At 44.7% G+C, this 16117-nt stretch overlaps 1 protein-coding gene across 1 annotated transcript; it reads right to left on the bottom strand.

The window, feature by feature from the left end:
• Nucleotides 1-1769: 1769 nt before the first annotated feature.
• Nucleotides 1770-14506, bottom strand: LOC132087031 (E3 ubiquitin-protein ligase Topors-like). The gene is made up of 2 exons (XM_059493057.1): nucleotides 14447-14506; nucleotides 1770-3173 (listed from the first exon to the last, which is right to left on the bottom strand). Exons 1-2 carry the CDS (start codon nucleotides 14504-14506, stop codon nucleotides 1770-1772), a joined length of 1464 nt encoding a protein of 487 aa, XP_059349040.1.
• Between the last annotated feature and the right edge of the window lie 1611 nt (nucleotides 14507-16117).

Genomic DNA, 16117 nt, shown 5'->3' on the forward strand with positions numbered 1-16117 from the left:
GTAAGGTGGAAAAACGTATGTAACCACTGCCTGAATTTGGGACATTATCTGTATTTTTTCTCCCTGAAAGTGCCCAACCTTTTGCCACGTACGCAAGGTGTTTCTGACAGGCAAAGATCACAAACTCCTTGCATAGACTCAGAGCAGATGTTTTGTCTTCTGAAGCAAAAACTTTTATCAAAAAAGTAACCTGAATTAATGGATTTTTCATAAGGGGCATATGGCAGAGAGATGCCACAGGGATGACGCATGGTCAAAACCATTGAGCATCTCATCTGCTTGCGCTCTTCATCTTTCCATAGCTTCCAAAATGTGCAAAACCAATGTTAAACTACAGCTTTTATTAAACAGAATGAAGAGAAAAACATGGAATTAACCTGTGCATGGAGTGAGACATTTTTACCATTCATGTATAAAGCCTTTTGATTTTCAGAAAGCCATGTGGAATATGAAGGATAACCAGGAAGTTATTTCTACAGCTGGCCTTCTTGACTTGTTTCTGGTGCCTAACTATGCATCAGTCACATACTTTATATTCTCCTAGTGACATTGATATTAGCAACTTGAAACAAACCTGTCTAAATGCTTCAAAATTATCAGGTGAACTTCTGTGAAAAAATTCCCAATTACTTACAGTGATAACAAGGTAACAAAAGATTAAGAAGGTAATTTTTACCATTAACAAAGCCCAACATAATCCAACACACTTCAAGTATCTACGAAAGTGTATATTATCAAGTATGCTCCATTTCCTGGACAGAGTCTCAACTGACAGTGCAAAAATCAACACCCTTGATTTATTTTTCCCTTTCATTAGGGTCTTCTGATGGTACAGGAGGAGTGTAATTTGAACAGAAAGGCATATTGTTTAAGTCTCATCTCATACATCTCTTTCCCAACACTGACTCAGGATCACTCCACTCCCAAGTCCTCCAGTGCACACAAGAAGTTCCATGTTGGTTCTTCCTGTGTCAGGAGAGAGCTAACAAAAGAAAGAAATGTCAGGAATGCTTTTCTGGGAGTGAAGTGCATTTCCCACTGATCATTCATAAAGGGAAGCTGGCATGTGAAGTATGTATCTAAATAAAATTATAAGGACACAGGAGTGAGGAAATAGGCAAACTTCATGCAAGGTACGGGTTTCTGCTCTCCCGAGAAGATCAGTACTAAAAAAAACTTTGATTGTGTTTGTCCTGAAAACTGGGCAGTATCCCCTATTGTCCTCATGAATCAAAGAATTAATAAAATAGTATTTAAGCAGCATTTTCTACCTCTGCCTGTAGAAAAGATGCTTTCCAATGGCTTAGCCCTTCTTGCTAAGCTAATGTTCCAGGCTGCACTGTCTGCCAGACTAGGGAACTTGATTTGGAACAACGAGATCCAGTCATGCAGTGAGGAGATTAACTCACATCCGTTATAACACCTTTTGAGACAACTCATTAAATGTCTGGCTGTGAAGTCCAGCAACTTGATGGCATTAATCTAATGTCTCATCCCAGCCCTGAGGTTATCAGTGGACAGCTGTAATTACAATTGATTGAAAAGACATTTTCACAGAGGAGTTTCTGTTTCCTGGAATTCAGGCATTTCTGAATATTTTTCCTGTGTTGCCCAGCCCAGTCATTCCAATCTTATTATCTGCAGGCAGGCATATGCAGCTTTTTAGTAACTTGAAATCAAGGTATGAAATTGGCAATATTCTGATGACAGGCAAGCTACAAAGTTAAGCTCTAATGACAAGCTCACATGGTCTTTTAATGGCACTGTATCTACTTTCTGCAACCTCCTACATCCTCCCTGTATGTTGGGGAACGTGGTGAGAAGCTCCTGCTTGGTTCACTGTCACTCCAGCTGTGACACTGGACTGGTCGCTGTTTCTTGACCTCTTCCCTTTTCTCTTCCTTGATGGACTCCTCAGAGTCAGAGGACAGCTCGACCACTTCTGGGGTCCTCTCAGCCAGCGGCTTAACGTACCCAACAATGACACAATTGTCTGAGGAAGAGCCACTGTCGTTTGAGTCAGCATTGGCCTGTAACTCAGTCTGCAGCTTGGTTCTTCGGCTCCCTGAAGCAGAGTCGTCGTCAGAACTTTCTGATGACTCCAGAGGAGAAGCTATGGTTGCACGAACCTCTTCTGAAACAGAATAGGAAGGCCCCGGAGTTTCGTCATCCCACGGGGCCTGACCAAGGCCAGGAACAGACAAACTATTATCCGGCCCTTGCGGGTACGCCACATTGGGAGATATTGTAATGATTGATGAGTCTGAGTGGCTTCCTTCCTCATACGACGGGGCAGGACAGTCGTAATTGGCGTGTTGATCGTATGCTTCTAAGTTAAAAGGACAATGAGCAAAACTGATGAATTCGTGCAGGAAGTGCTCTGTCCGATTCAGCAGAAATGGCTTCAGGTCCTCAGCAAAGGCCTGGCTTTCCAGATCGTACCTGGTTACGTTGCTCATGATGATGTGCTGCACAATGTTGATCAGAGACCCGTGGGCACCAAACAGGACCGTAAGCTCTCGCTTCAGCCAAGGAACCAGGTGGTGAAGGCAAGCAGGGTTGCGGCGGAAGAACTCGGCCGAAATCTCTCGGTATCGGCCGCCGTCCTGGATGCTGCGGATGCGCACGCCGGTGCGGTACAGAGCCCTGCGGAAGGTGATCATGTCCTCCTCCTGGATCTGCCGCAGAGATCTGCCCTCCGCGCTGGCCTTCCTCCTTGAGGCCAGCCTCCTGAGCATCTGCTGAATCTCCCTGTGCCTGTGTCGCACCGGCTCGCTCGACAGCCCTTCAAACAACATCCCGTTATCCGGAGGGGACGGCATCCTTCGGGAAGGGGAACCGCGCGCGCGGCGTTCCCTCGTCAAGGTGGTGCGGTAACGAAACCTCCGGCCGTCGGGGCTGGCAAATAAAGGGCTGAGGATGTACTCCTTGAAGTCATCTTCAGCATGAATCGTGTGGAAAATGGAAAAGAAGGGTTGCTTGCAGAGCGGGCATTCTGCTTTGTTCTTGGACCACTCTTGCACGCAGCGGAAGCAGAACCTGTGCAAGCAGCGATCCAGATACGCCACGTTGTCAAATCTGTCCAGGCAGATGGGACACTTGGAGTCGGGAGACGCATCTGTCGGCAGCTTACTGGTGCTGGCTTTCGGAGAAAAACTGCTATCTTCTGCAATCTCTCAGCTAACAGAAAGCACCTAGTACCTCCCACATTTTAGGATTACCATTTGGCAAGTGAGGTCATCCCTGCTGCAAAGCACCTTGGAGCATGAGTCACATCCTGACCTGTGAAGGACGGGCTGAGTTTACTCACTGAGATAAGGAGTTTTTCCAAGCAAATGCTCTGTGTGCACCTCCTGTTTCCACTCTTGGCTCTTAGCCAAAGGGTGCCCACAGGGTCATAACTTGCAGTAGAGATTCAAGGGTCTTTCTCTTTTTGTTTTTATTTTAGTTCCCTGCCGTCTCAAGGATGGTCTTAAGCAACCATCTCATCTTGATGTGACCTGCAGGCAGCTGTCAGATGGCAGCATTGCTCACTGATATGTGAATGGGAATTGAGTCAGAAACTCAGAAAGCAATGGTTTAGCTTCAACAACCACTATTTTAAGCCACCCAGTTCTCACAATCAAGTGAGCTATTTTACTTTATAAAATAATCATGTTCTAAGGCAAAAAAATAAAATAAAACTTGTTTTAAAAGAAAATTAATTATTTTTGTCCAGACAAAAATATAGACTCAGTCTTCTGGACATGAAAGGAATCTAAATATACCATCCAAACCAGCATTATAATCCAAAAGACCAAGAATGTACAACATGCAGTCACTTACCAAAGGGACTGAATATTTGCAAAATAGCATGCTCCTCTTGAGGAGCTCTCTGGGTAACAATTGGAAGGGAAGATAGAAAGAAATTCAGTATGATCTGCAGACTTTTATTTCTGAACGTGGAATAATATTTAATATTCCTGGCACAGGCTCTTCTATGCAAAGCCTTCAAGCTCTGAAATGCACTGCCTTCTACCAGCAAGCTGTAAATCCTCCCAGTCATTCCTCACACTCCTGCAGGGCTGCTCATCCACTGGCCAAACAGTAGCCACATTAGGAACCTGACACCTTAAACAAATTCAACACTTGCCCTTTGGTTGGCTGATGGCAAAGCAGCAAGTTAAACTGGAAAGGTCAAGTGGAAATCTCTGAACAGAGTGAGCCATATTGCAGACACAAAGTAAAGCGAGCAATGAGTTCTTGAGCTATGTGAAAACTGGGTCAAAAGGGCCTGAAACAGAAACTGTTAGGCAAAGTGAGAAACCAAGGTTGTTATTTCAAAGGCGGTCCATGTGGCAATATCGCTCTGTGGCCAGGATGTGCTTTGCTTTTGGCTCTGCTCAAGACTGCAGGCAGTTTTGAACTGAAAGCAGAGGTTGTATAAAGCAGATGCAAACTGCATTGGGAGCAGAAGCCATGTTCAAAAACAAGGTGTGCAGGGAAAAGCAAAATCAACAATCCTGATAAAGGGAAGAAATTACATCACATGCTTTCACAGATAGGCAAGGACAGCATTGAAAATCTTCCACACTCACTAACAGGACACATATTCAGAACTTTTAACCTTCCAAGGATTTCATGCATGTTGTCCTCTTAAGTCACAACATCTAAGCTTCCAGCCTTCTGCACCATGACTAAATCTGCCTCAAAAGAAGAGCAATGAAACCAGAATTGTCTCCATCCTCCTCAAAGAAGGGTGCTAGCAGGACAGTGCTTACAAGAATCCCTGTAACACCCTTTGGTAAGCATTTCAGAACTTACAAAGGTGGTGCTTTGTGATCCTGGGCAGCTTCTGGTCCTTCATTGCAATGTATTCAGAGCACACAACACTGAGCGTAGAAACAGGGAACTTTGAAAAAAGAGATGCATGGCAGGTGTGAACACTACGAAGACAACCCATCCTTTCCCTGGTGGAATGCAATCAGAAAAAGCATTCCAAACCAGGACTGCGGGAACTGGTGTAAGACAATAGCAGAATCCTGCACTGAAAAATTTACCTGGAAATTTGTACAGAAATACTAAGGGCACAGTGGTTTTACTAGAAGCCTTAGCCTGTTATCCCACATTATCTGTCCTTACATCTTGGAAAAAACAGCCAGCACTTGTGAACAGGGACTGAAGTGACATCCTACTGTAACAGCAGCTTCTTTTAAAGAGGATGAGCCAGGTTGAGTAGAGACCATAAGGGAAAGAATAACAAAGGTAATTCACATTCTGTCTTGCTTCCACAACAGCTGAGCCCTGCACACAGAAAGGCTTCTGAGGCTCCCTCCTCTGCTCCTTGTATGCAGTGGAAATGCTGCTTTTATTGTATGCCACATCATTATGTTGCAGCTGGAGAAAGAAAAAAAAAAATATAAGCCCTTTTTGTACTTGCCTATAAATGGTCAGGTCATGAAAGAAATAAATTGCAACAAATTATGAGGTCCTACTCAAACTGCAGCTCTGTGCAAGCACAGAGTATTCCCAGGTAAGCTTGCCCATTTATTTAATGTTCCTTTTTTTTCCATTTAATTAATTTTCTTTTTTTCCCCCTTTTGTAATTAAATATACTTTAGACATCAAAACAGCCAATATGGAACAGCCTGGTTTTGAAATCCAGCATGCTTTGTAACCGTGGCAAGCTCTCAGAGTCAGGCCGATGCTGCAAGGAATGAACTGCACATTTAAGTTACATAAGCAACTTTCACTAGAGAATATATAAAATGTCAAAATCTGGTACTATGCCTTATGTTCCTCTGTTTCAGAGTTTAAAAGTTAAAAACTACTGCAAAACCACCAAAGGTTTTCAGTCACAAAGGTGCATGCTTTGAGCTTTAGATATTTGAGAAGTATTTTAAGATGAATCTTGGTGATTTGAGAAGGTTTCAAGGTCTGATTTTTTTATTTAGTTTATTCAATTTTAGCATTCCTGGAGTTTGGAAAGTTAGATGTCCATCTGGATCCCACAGTTTTAAGATTTTTTTTTTAATTCTGAGGTAAAATAACTTTCCTTGATATTCACAAAAAGGCAGTTTACAAATATAATCACATGTGATTTCCTTTACCATGGACGCATGATTCAACTGGCTGCCAGCAAAACAGGCTGCTAAATGCTGAGAAGGTTTGCAATCAGTCTGCAATGAAAAAATCTATACCCCCTCCACCAAAATTTACATGGCATAGTAACGAGATAACATAATCATTGAGCAGAAAGCAACCACATGAAATAAATGCAGCAAATATTTGCTTATCCAGCCACTAAATAAGTAAAATGCAACCTAGATTGAGTGAGACAAAAATGGAGAGTCCTTATTTTTCATATGATACAAACTATTATCATACTCTTCCTTAAAAAGCCACGTGAACAAGTTGAAGTTACAGCGTGGTGGAAGGAGAGCACAAGCACACTCGTGCTGTGCCACATCATATTTGTTGTGTTCTAAAGGCAAGTTAGCTCATTTCTTGCAGCACTTGTGAAAGCAGGAGAAAAAATAGATGAGGGTGGGGCAAGAAGAGAATTTGAAATATAGAAACAGAGCAAACCCCCATTCTCTTCTTCAAGTTTCAAAGGCATCGTCATTTGCATTTCCATAACTGAAAATTGAAAGTGCACATTTACTTCTACCCTTTCAGATGTGATATTGTACAAATTCAAAATGGGCCCACAGTCTGAAGAACCCTGAAGTACCAGCAGAACAAAACCTGTGCAGGGATACAGCAGCCAAGATCAGTACATAGCAGCAGGTCAGCCCCTCAGCTTGGTCTGAGGTGCCTGTACTTCAGAGACTGTAAAAATAGAAAGCAGCAGGTTTTTAAGAAAGCACCAGCATTCAGTAGTGCTGCAGGTTAATGGTATCCTGTTAAAGCCATATGGATCAGTGTCATGCAGACACCAAGGAGGAAGGAGAAGGGGACAGGGTGATGAAGAAAACTGAGACAGGAGAGTGGGAAAGCTGAGGAAGAGAAGAAGGGTAGCTGCATCTCCGCTGGTCTCTATGGCTATTGCACAGTCAGGAGCTCATCCTGAAAATGGCAATTTAATATGTCCACGCCCTAGGCCCAGAAACACTGGTTCCAGTGTCTGCTCCCCACAGGGATTCCCCATCTGGCACAAGGTAAAGAGCAAATCAAGCTCTGGCTGAGCATCCCATAATCCAAAACTAATCCCTCAGATACTCCTTTGGACACCAGCCACCTTTTGTGCCTGATGCCACACACTGGGTAAAGCAGCATCAGCTCCTTATGGCCATTCTCCTTGGCACAGAAAGGCCCTGGGTGCCGCCTGTGCTGGCAGGGTGCTGTGTGGGGAGAATGCCAGCAGGCACAGCTTTGCAGCCCACCTTGAACCAGAAACATATCCATGCACACACACCAGAGTCAGACAGCACTTCAGATCAGGTGAGGCACCCCTCTAAAAAGGCCTCAGGTTATGTGCAAAACTTGGTCATCGTTTAGGCAGGTGTATAAGAACAAGGACAAGGAGATGGTCTGTGTGCTGGTTTTGGCTTAGGTAGTGTCCACTTTCTTCACAGTGCCAGTATAGGGCTGGGTTTTGGATTTGTGATGAACAAGGCCTTTGTTGCTCCTCACCCACACCACCAGTGAGAAGGCTGAGGGAAGGAGAAAGGCAGAAGGAATTGTGAGAGGACACAGCTGCAACAGCTGACCCCAAATGATCCAAGGAATATCCCAGTCCTACAGCTTATGGTGCCATGCTTAGCACGTAAAACTCGGGGAAGAAGAAGAAAGGGGAGGAAGTTCAGTCATGGCATTTGTCTTCCCAAGTCATCCTTACACAGGATGGGGCCCTGCTCTCTTGGAGATGGCGGAACACTTGGCTGCCTATGGGAAACAATTAATTAATTCCTTGATTTGCTTTGCTTCTTTTACTTTCCCTATAAAACTGTGTTTATCTCAACCCATGTGTCCTGTCCTGCTGTAAAAGTGGAGATGTGGAGGATTCCTATTGATAGACCTCTCAGATGAAAATAAAGCACAAGTGCAGCAATATTATATCTGAGAACTGTTTGTTGATAAAGCAGGGTAAGTGCTGCTGCCGAAGCGGGACAGAATATGGAGCAGGGAGGGGAGAAGAGAGAGGGAGCAGGAGCAGCAGGCCGGGCCAGGCCGCTGCCGCCGTTCAGCCCCAGCCGGGCGGGCGGAGCTGGCGCTGCGAGCGGGGCCGGGCCCGCGCAGCTCCGGGCGCGTTCCCGAGCGGGGCAGCACCGCGTGCCCGCGCCGGGCCGGGCCGGGCCGGGATGCGCACGGGATGTCTGTCTGTCTGTCCTGCCCGGGAAGCGGCGGAGCCCGGCGGGACAGCGCGGACAGCGAGCGAGGGGCGAGGAGGGCCGGGCTGAGCCTCCGGGCGAGCCCCTGATCCCTCCAAGGAAGGAACCCAAAGCAAAATGGCATCGGTGGTGTCGCAGTTCATTGCTTTGATGCGCTAAAGCTCCTCCCGCAGCCCGATTTCCCAGGCGGTTTGTGCCAGGCACCCGGGCATCAGCATCGCCCCAGCAAGTGGGGTCACTCGCAGCCCGAGCGGGGAAGCTTTGTCTGGCCTGAGTGGCTGCCAGGCCAAGGCTCCCCGGGACAGGGCTCCCCACACGTGTGCAGTCTTTACAGTGATGTTTCACCTCATATATACCACATGGTGAGCCATAAATAAAAATCAAATTGGTCCCTCTCAGGTATGTGAATTTATGATTTAGAAGGTACCACATAGTGATACATAAATACTAATTAATGAATGGCAACCCTGCAAGGATTTTAGTTTGGTGCTTATGTGTAGTTAAAACTGAATTAATTGGCTTTACGTCCTGAACATGGAAGTTCAGCACATGCTTTTGTATGTGAATAGTCACCTTGAAGTCACTGGGAACAGCTGTCAGTCATGGGAACCTTCATATCTGTCATGGATCTGAAGCCTACTGCAGATGTTTATACGGAGCATGATTTTTTTAAAAATTGTTTGCTTTTATTGAGTTTGATGCGATGATTTGCCCCAAGTCAGGTGAGTAATTTGTGTGGATTTTGGATTTAGTCTTCTAAAGAAAGGAAAAGGGGAAGAAATTGAAACAGAGATTGTGCTAGGGATTTATCCTTCTTGAAACAGACACTTTTACCTGCCACAAAATGTATTGTCCGTCCACAGTTACATCTGAAAAATAACAACAGAGAACTCACAGTGTGTTTTCCTGCATTTGAGAGCCTTTGTAGCAGTGTGCAGTGACAGCAGGATGACTGCAGCTGATGAAAAATTATAAGATGTGATTATCAAGCTGCATAACCAGCAAATTATTTCACTTGCTTGGGTTTGATATTTTTTCTTTTTGTACTCTAATGCTGGCACCGAGCTTTTGGTTCACGATAAAAAACCAATATATGGTCTTAATTGTAGTTCATAATTTAATTAATTTTGATTACTTTGCTACTTGAATCAGTGTAAGGATAGAGTCAAAATATCATCTATATCTTTTGTAATGGAGAACTATGAAAATCACTCTGTCAAAAAATAATTTGTTGAGGAAAAATATATTGTCCTGATGACTGTAATCAGTAACACACGTAGTGTGAACAAAGTAAATGTTGTCTTTATCTGCTGGCCATGGGCTCTTAATTGCTGCAATTATTTCAAAATGAGTGGAAGAAAATGTGTTTTCCTCTTCCTTAGAGTGACTGTTGTCCTTCTGTTCTTAAGTGTGACGTGTGCCACAGAGGAAGGAACTAAAGGAACGTACTGTCTATGATTTTTGGTCTCACCAAGTCCAGAAATTGCTTTTAGAGCAATCCTGAATAGCCACACATCTGTACCCAGTTAAAAGATTATTATGACATTATTATTATTAGAAATCGCTGCAGCAACAACTTGTCAAATGAACCATTAAAAGCAAGCCAGACTCACTGAACCACAGTAAAATCAATTAACGGCTGCTTGGGGCAACATATGGTCTTTGAAGGTCTTTATCTTTTTAACCATTTGTCTCTTCCAGTGTTTGTGGCAGAGCTCTCCACCTCTTTCATTTGAATGCAAAGAGCCATTTCAAATATTGTAACTTCCTCTTAGTAACAAACTCATTTGGTGGTGTGTCACTGTTAAATTGGACCTCTACTGACATGCAGAAATTTGAATTAAAGGGAGAAAACACCTTTTACTGTTAAGGAAAACGGTGTGTTCTTTCTGCTTTGGGAATTTCACTTGAGCCTTTTTGGCTGTTGCTCTACCCTACGCCCTGAGCGCCTCTTTTGTGGTTGTTGTTTTTGAGGCTGAAGTTTCAGAGATGCTGAACCATTGGTTTTTTCAGATGACAAAAAAGGGAGGTGGAAGGGCGATTCCCGCGGCTGGATTTGCACAGTGATTGCCGGCTGTGCCGGGAGCGTGAGCCAGCACTGCCGTCTAGCCTCGGCCGTGCGCCCTGCTGCCTCCGTCCGTCCGTGTGCGAGCTAACGCAGCTCTGCCGAGCCTCCGCCGGCCAGTCTCCTGTTGTACTCACTTCTGTTGGGAAACACAGGATCTTCTGAAGTGGCCACAGCACGAGATGAGGGATGGAAGACGGCAGCAAACAGTGGAGGAGATCTGAAGTGGCAATGCATCAAGAAAAGTCACCGTCTGTGTTTGCAGATAGGGAAATGAAACCCATCTGTCCAAACTCTTACAAGATATCTGGTGGCACAACAAGGCAGAAAAACCAATTCCAGGTCTGTTCAGTATTTCCAATGACAAAGCATTTGCAATGTCATTGAGCAGGGTCTCCTGACATAGCACCCCCTGCTATATCCTTTGGGCTCTGTGTTGAATCCCACTTTCCTATGTCTCTCTCTTCCTTTTCCTTCTCTGTCTCATACCAAAAATACTTCTTTTTTACTCTTTCCCCACAGAAGTTGTAGCTTTTGCTTCTTGGTGTGTGGTGACCTGTGAGCTACTTGACTGAAGTAGTTTGAAGTGCTGTGTTTAGGTTTTATATGCATATTTTGTCTGGACATCTTGGGATTTTAAAACTGTATTGCTTCCATTCACCATGAACTTATGTTTGTTTACCAAAATCTGTGTCTATATAGCCTTTACGTTACAGATGGTAGTGCATAAATAATAAAGAGGATAACAAATATATAAAACATTTTTACTATATATGTGAATATATGTATAATTATTTTTAAAGAGGCAGAAGGTTCTATTAGGGCTCTAATAGAAGAAATTGCACAATTCCTCCATTTTCAAACAGCATGTAATGCAGGAATGAAGCAATTATATTCAAGCTTTCTGGGTAGTGTAACTTGTGAGAAATTGATTATTATGATATATTAAAGTGATTTAAAGCTGTATTTAGCCCAGAGTGGCCTGACAAGTGATTTTGTTTCTTGTTTTTACTCATTTTCAATAGACTTCTTTAAATAATTCAGCTACAACAGTAATCATAGAATCATCAGGGCTGGAAAAGACCTTCAAGATCATCAAACACAACCTTTGGTCAACCACACCCTGGCATTTAGACCATTACACATCCAATAATTTCTTGAACACTTCCAGGGATTGTGACTCCACCACTTCCCTGGGCAGCTTGTTCCAATGCCTGCCAGTGAAGAAATCCATCGTGATGTCCAACATGGACCTCCCCTGGCACAGCTTGAAGCTATGTCCTCTCCTCCTGCCAGTAGCAGCCGGAGAAAACAGGCTGATCCCCACTTTCAGGTAGCTGTAGGGAGTAATAAGGTCACCCCTGAGCCTCCTTTTCTGCAGGCTAAAAATCCCCGCTCCCTCAGTCACTCCTACAGAACTCACTCTATACACACTCTACCATCTCTGTTGCCCTTCTCTGGACACACCAGCTCCTCAGTGGGTTTCTTTTAGTAAGAGGCCGAAAACTGGATTTTTGAATTTTTGAATTGAGGTGTGGATTCACCAAGTACAGGGGCATGGTCACTGCCCTGGTCCTGCTGGCCACGCTATTGCTGGTACAGGCCAGGGCACCACTGGCCTTCTTGGCACACTGCTGGCTCCTGTTCAGCCATTGTTGACCAACACTCCCAGGTGCTTCACCTCTGGGCTGATTTCCAGCCCCTCCCTCCCCAGCCTGCAGCTCTGCAGGGGTTGTCGTGACCCAAGTGCAGGACCTGGCACTTGGCCTTGTTTAACCTCACACAATTGGCCAATCAATCCAGCCTGTCCAGATCCCTCTGCAGAGCATTCCTGCCCTCCAGCAGGTCAACTTGGTGTCATTTGCAAAGTGACTGAGGATGCACTTGATCCCCTCACCCAGATCATGAATAAAGATGTTAAACAAGACCGGTCCCAACACAGAATTCTGTGAAACACCCCTGGTGAGCAGCCACCAGCTGGATACAGCACTGTTTGCCACCATTCTCTGGGCCTGGCCATCCAGCCAGTTTCTAGCCCAGTGAAGATGCCAAGCTGCAGGCTGCCAGCTTTTCCAGGAGTGTGCTGTGGGAGACAGTGTTAAAGGCCTTGCTGAAGTCCAGGCAGACACATCGACAGCCTTTCCCTCATGCTCCAGGTGGATCACCTTGTCATAGAAGGAAATAAGGCTGATCAAGTAAGACTTGCCTTTCCTAAACCCATGCTGGCTGAGCCTGATCCCCCCTGCTTGTCTTGTACATGCCATGGGAGCACACTCAAGAAAATCTGTACCATAACTTTTACCGGCACCAGGTTTAGCTGTCCTTACATATTCTTATCAACCTTATAATTAACATGTATCCATGGGTACTGCCTCATGTTAATGAGACAAGATTATATTTGAAGGAGAATCTTTTGTCTCCATTAAAGCAGCTGTTAGTGTGGCTGCATACCTAGGTGAATCAACTAATCATTTCATTAAATGAAAGTCCTCTTAGGTATGCTAATCAAAAGCATGCTGATCACAATTTTTTTTTCAGACAACCCCCCTGAAACCTAAACAAACAAACCACTTCAAGGTTTGTTGAATAAACCAGACTTACTCTGACATATAAGCTATGCTTTATTAAAGAGGATTAAAGAAAAAGAAGATCTGAGGGAGATTTCATCAGCATTATGCATATATTCCTTTAGCCATCTCTGGTGATGTCATCTGAATGGTTAATGCTGCCTAAACATAGTTATTTGCTGCATCATTTTGAATGTGACAGGAAACACAAGGTTTCTGCTCTGAACTGCATCTTCTTGGGTGAGAAGATGGTGGATACTGAGCACTGAAACAAAACCCTTCTGATTAAATCCCAGAAGCAGGCTGAGGGGGTTTCTATGTGCTTCTTGACTTCTATGAGCAAGCATACAAGCAGAAGCTGAACAGAGTTTTATCAAGAAGGAGAGGTGGAATGTATAACACTGTCAGTGAACAGTTTCACAGACAGCTTTTTCAGAGGGAGGGAGATCAGTGTATTAAAAAATGAAATAACTGGCTTTAAAACTTCATAGGTGTGGTTTAAACCCAGCAGGCAACTAAGTACAATGCAGCTGTTTGCTCACTCCCTCTCCAGCAAGATCAGAGAGAAAATCAGAACAGTAGAAGTAAAAACCTTATGGGCTGATAAAATAACAGCTTAATAGGTAAAGCAAAGGACACATATACAAGCAAAACAAAACAAAGAATTCCTTCACCACTTCCCAGAGGCAGGCAGGTGTTCAGCCATCTCCAAGAAAGCAGGGTTCCATCATGCATAACAGTAATTTCAGAAGACAAATGCTCTCCCCCTTGGTTCCTTCTTCTTCACCCAGCTTTATATATTGAGCATGATACTACAGGGTGTGGGATACCCCTTGAGTCCACTAAGGCCAGCTGAACTGAGAGTGTCCTGTCTTCTCCCAACTCCTTCTGTGTCCCCAGCCTCCTCCTGGTGGTGTGGGTAAGGAGCAACAAAGGCCTTGGCTCTGTGGAAACCCTGCTCAGCAGTAACAGAAAATGCTTTATATTGTCATCACTGTTTTAAGTGCAAATCCAAAACACAGCCCCATACTAGCCACTGTGAAGAAAACTACCCCAGCTAAAGTCATACAATTTTTGTCATGCTGTAGTCCAACATGATTTTATAGAATCTCATTGACACCCCCTATTTCCTCTCCATCCTTTGATATAATACACAGATATAATTCTAGGGACACCCCCTGCAAAAGCCCACCAAATGCTAACATATGTCCATAGAATGCCAGCTGAATTACTTTCAGGGCTCATGAGCTGAGGCTCTGTCTGTTCTGCTGGTCACTCAGGACAGGATAGGAGAGGTGATGTGCTGTGGTACTGTGGCCTAGAGCCAGCTCAGGTGAAGTCACTGCTGCATTTGCACTGGTTATTGTAAGAATTGTCCTCCATTGGTTCATGTGGCTCCTATTACAGTAATTCCTGTAAGTAAAACTCAAATAATGGGTTACAACAATTTAAAGGCATTTTGTGCCAGACTGAAGGGTTTAAGAGTGTAATGAACTACTTACCTTGCTTCTAGCCTGGCTAGAAACAGGGGTTCCTGCTATAGCAATTACAGGGTCCACCATGGACCTCCAGAGGATACAGAAGGACAGCCTGTCTGACCATGCCTTCACCATGGGCTGCAGGCGAATCCCTACCTCATCACCTGGCTCACATCCTGCCTCTCCTTCTTCTTCAGGAAAAGGGTTTCTCACACTCTTCCCCTGTACTGTGGACTCATCCACAGGTCACAGCCCCTTTGGCTCAAGTTCATACTGGAATTCCAACCTGTCCCATGCAGCAGACAGCTCCAATGCCCTGGCCACCTGCCAGCCCAGGCACATCGCGGCTCTTATCAAAATGTTCCCAGGCACAGCTGAGTGAGATAAGAAGCAGAGCACTACAGCAAACAGCCACCAACAAGCACTGGATTGCTATACAGCGTCAGGCAAGTGACCCCTGTGGGCAAGCACTGCAACCTGCTGATTAATAATTTAACAGCCATAACAGCTGAGAGTTTAATCTAGCACATTCCAATCTAGTCTGTCATAATCTGAGTTTTCTGAGCTCCCCATTGGGTCCAAAGAAGGACCGTTGTGGTTTAACCCCAGCCAGCAACTAAACACCCCATAACTACTTGCTCACACCTCTGTAGTGGGATGAGGAAGAGAACTGGAACAGTAAGTGAAAAAACCTCATGGGTTAAGATAAACACAGTTTAACAGGGAAAGTAAAAGTCACAAAAAGAAGCTATGCGAAATAAGGAATTCATTCATTGCTTCCCACAGGCAGCCAGCCAGGTGTTCAGCCATCTCCAGGAGAGCAGGGCCCCATCCTGTGTAAGGATGACTTGGGAAGACAAATGCCATGACTGAACTTCCTCCCCTTTCTTCTTCTTCCCCCACTTTTACATGCTAAGCATGGCATCATACAATATGGGATAGGGATATCCCTTGGGTCATTTGGGGTCAGCTGTTGCAGCTGTGTCCCCTCACAATTCCTTGTACATCCTCAGCCTCCTCACTGGTGGTGTGGGTGAGGAGCAGCAAAGACCTTGGCTCAGCAGGAAAAAAACCATCCCTATGTTATCAGCCCTGTTTTCAGCACAAATTCAAATCAGTCTGAGAGCGTGAAGAAAATTAGCCCTACCCCAGCCAAAACCGGCACCTTCCCACTGGACTAGGAGGTATTTTCTAAATCTCTATGGGGCCTTTAATCCCACTTCTCTCTTATGGGGGATGTAAAAGTGGCTTCTTGCTTCTGCCATCATGCTGACATGACTTCAGGTCAGCATCAGGATGTGGAAGTGGAGATGCTTTTTGACCCTTGACATTTACTCTAGTATTGAGCTGTGACAGCAGTTTAGGAGAGAGGTTACAGAGAATAGACAGGCTAGAGAAGTAAAAGCTCTCGAGTGAGACTATCAGTTCTTTCAATATATGCAGAAACATCACACAGGTTTCTCAGCTAATAAAAAGAGAAAGGTCTCCTTCTGCCTTAGCTTGCTGTCACTGTGCAAGGTCCTTGTCCTCAGCAGAGACATTATCAATTGTTTTATCTCTCTTGTGAGCAGTCACAGTCTCTGCCTTGGACTTCAGGGAGATACGAGTAAATGGACAGGTCTTGATCCTCCGGAGATTTTTAAAGAAGCATCTCAGACAATGCACATTAAGCAGCAGGCTAAGATGAAGGGAGTG

The sequence above is a fragment of the Ammospiza nelsoni genome, chromosome Z, assembly GCF_027579445.1.
Source record: "Ammospiza nelsoni isolate bAmmNel1 chromosome Z, bAmmNel1.pri, whole genome shotgun sequence".
Taxonomy (NCBI): domain Eukaryota; kingdom Metazoa; phylum Chordata; class Aves; order Passeriformes; family Passerellidae; genus Ammospiza; species Ammospiza nelsoni.

Excerpts from the sequence above, each read along its gene's own strand:
- LOC132087031 (XM_059493057.1), bottom strand. The coding sequence starts at position 14,506 with ATGGTGGACCCTGTAATTGCTATAGCAGGAACCCCTGTTTCTAGCCAG. Across the intron at positions 3,174-14,446 it reads CTAGCCAGGCTAGAAGCAAG|ATTGCAGAAGATAGCAGTTT; the intron begins GTAAGTAGTTCA and ends GTTAGCTGAGAG.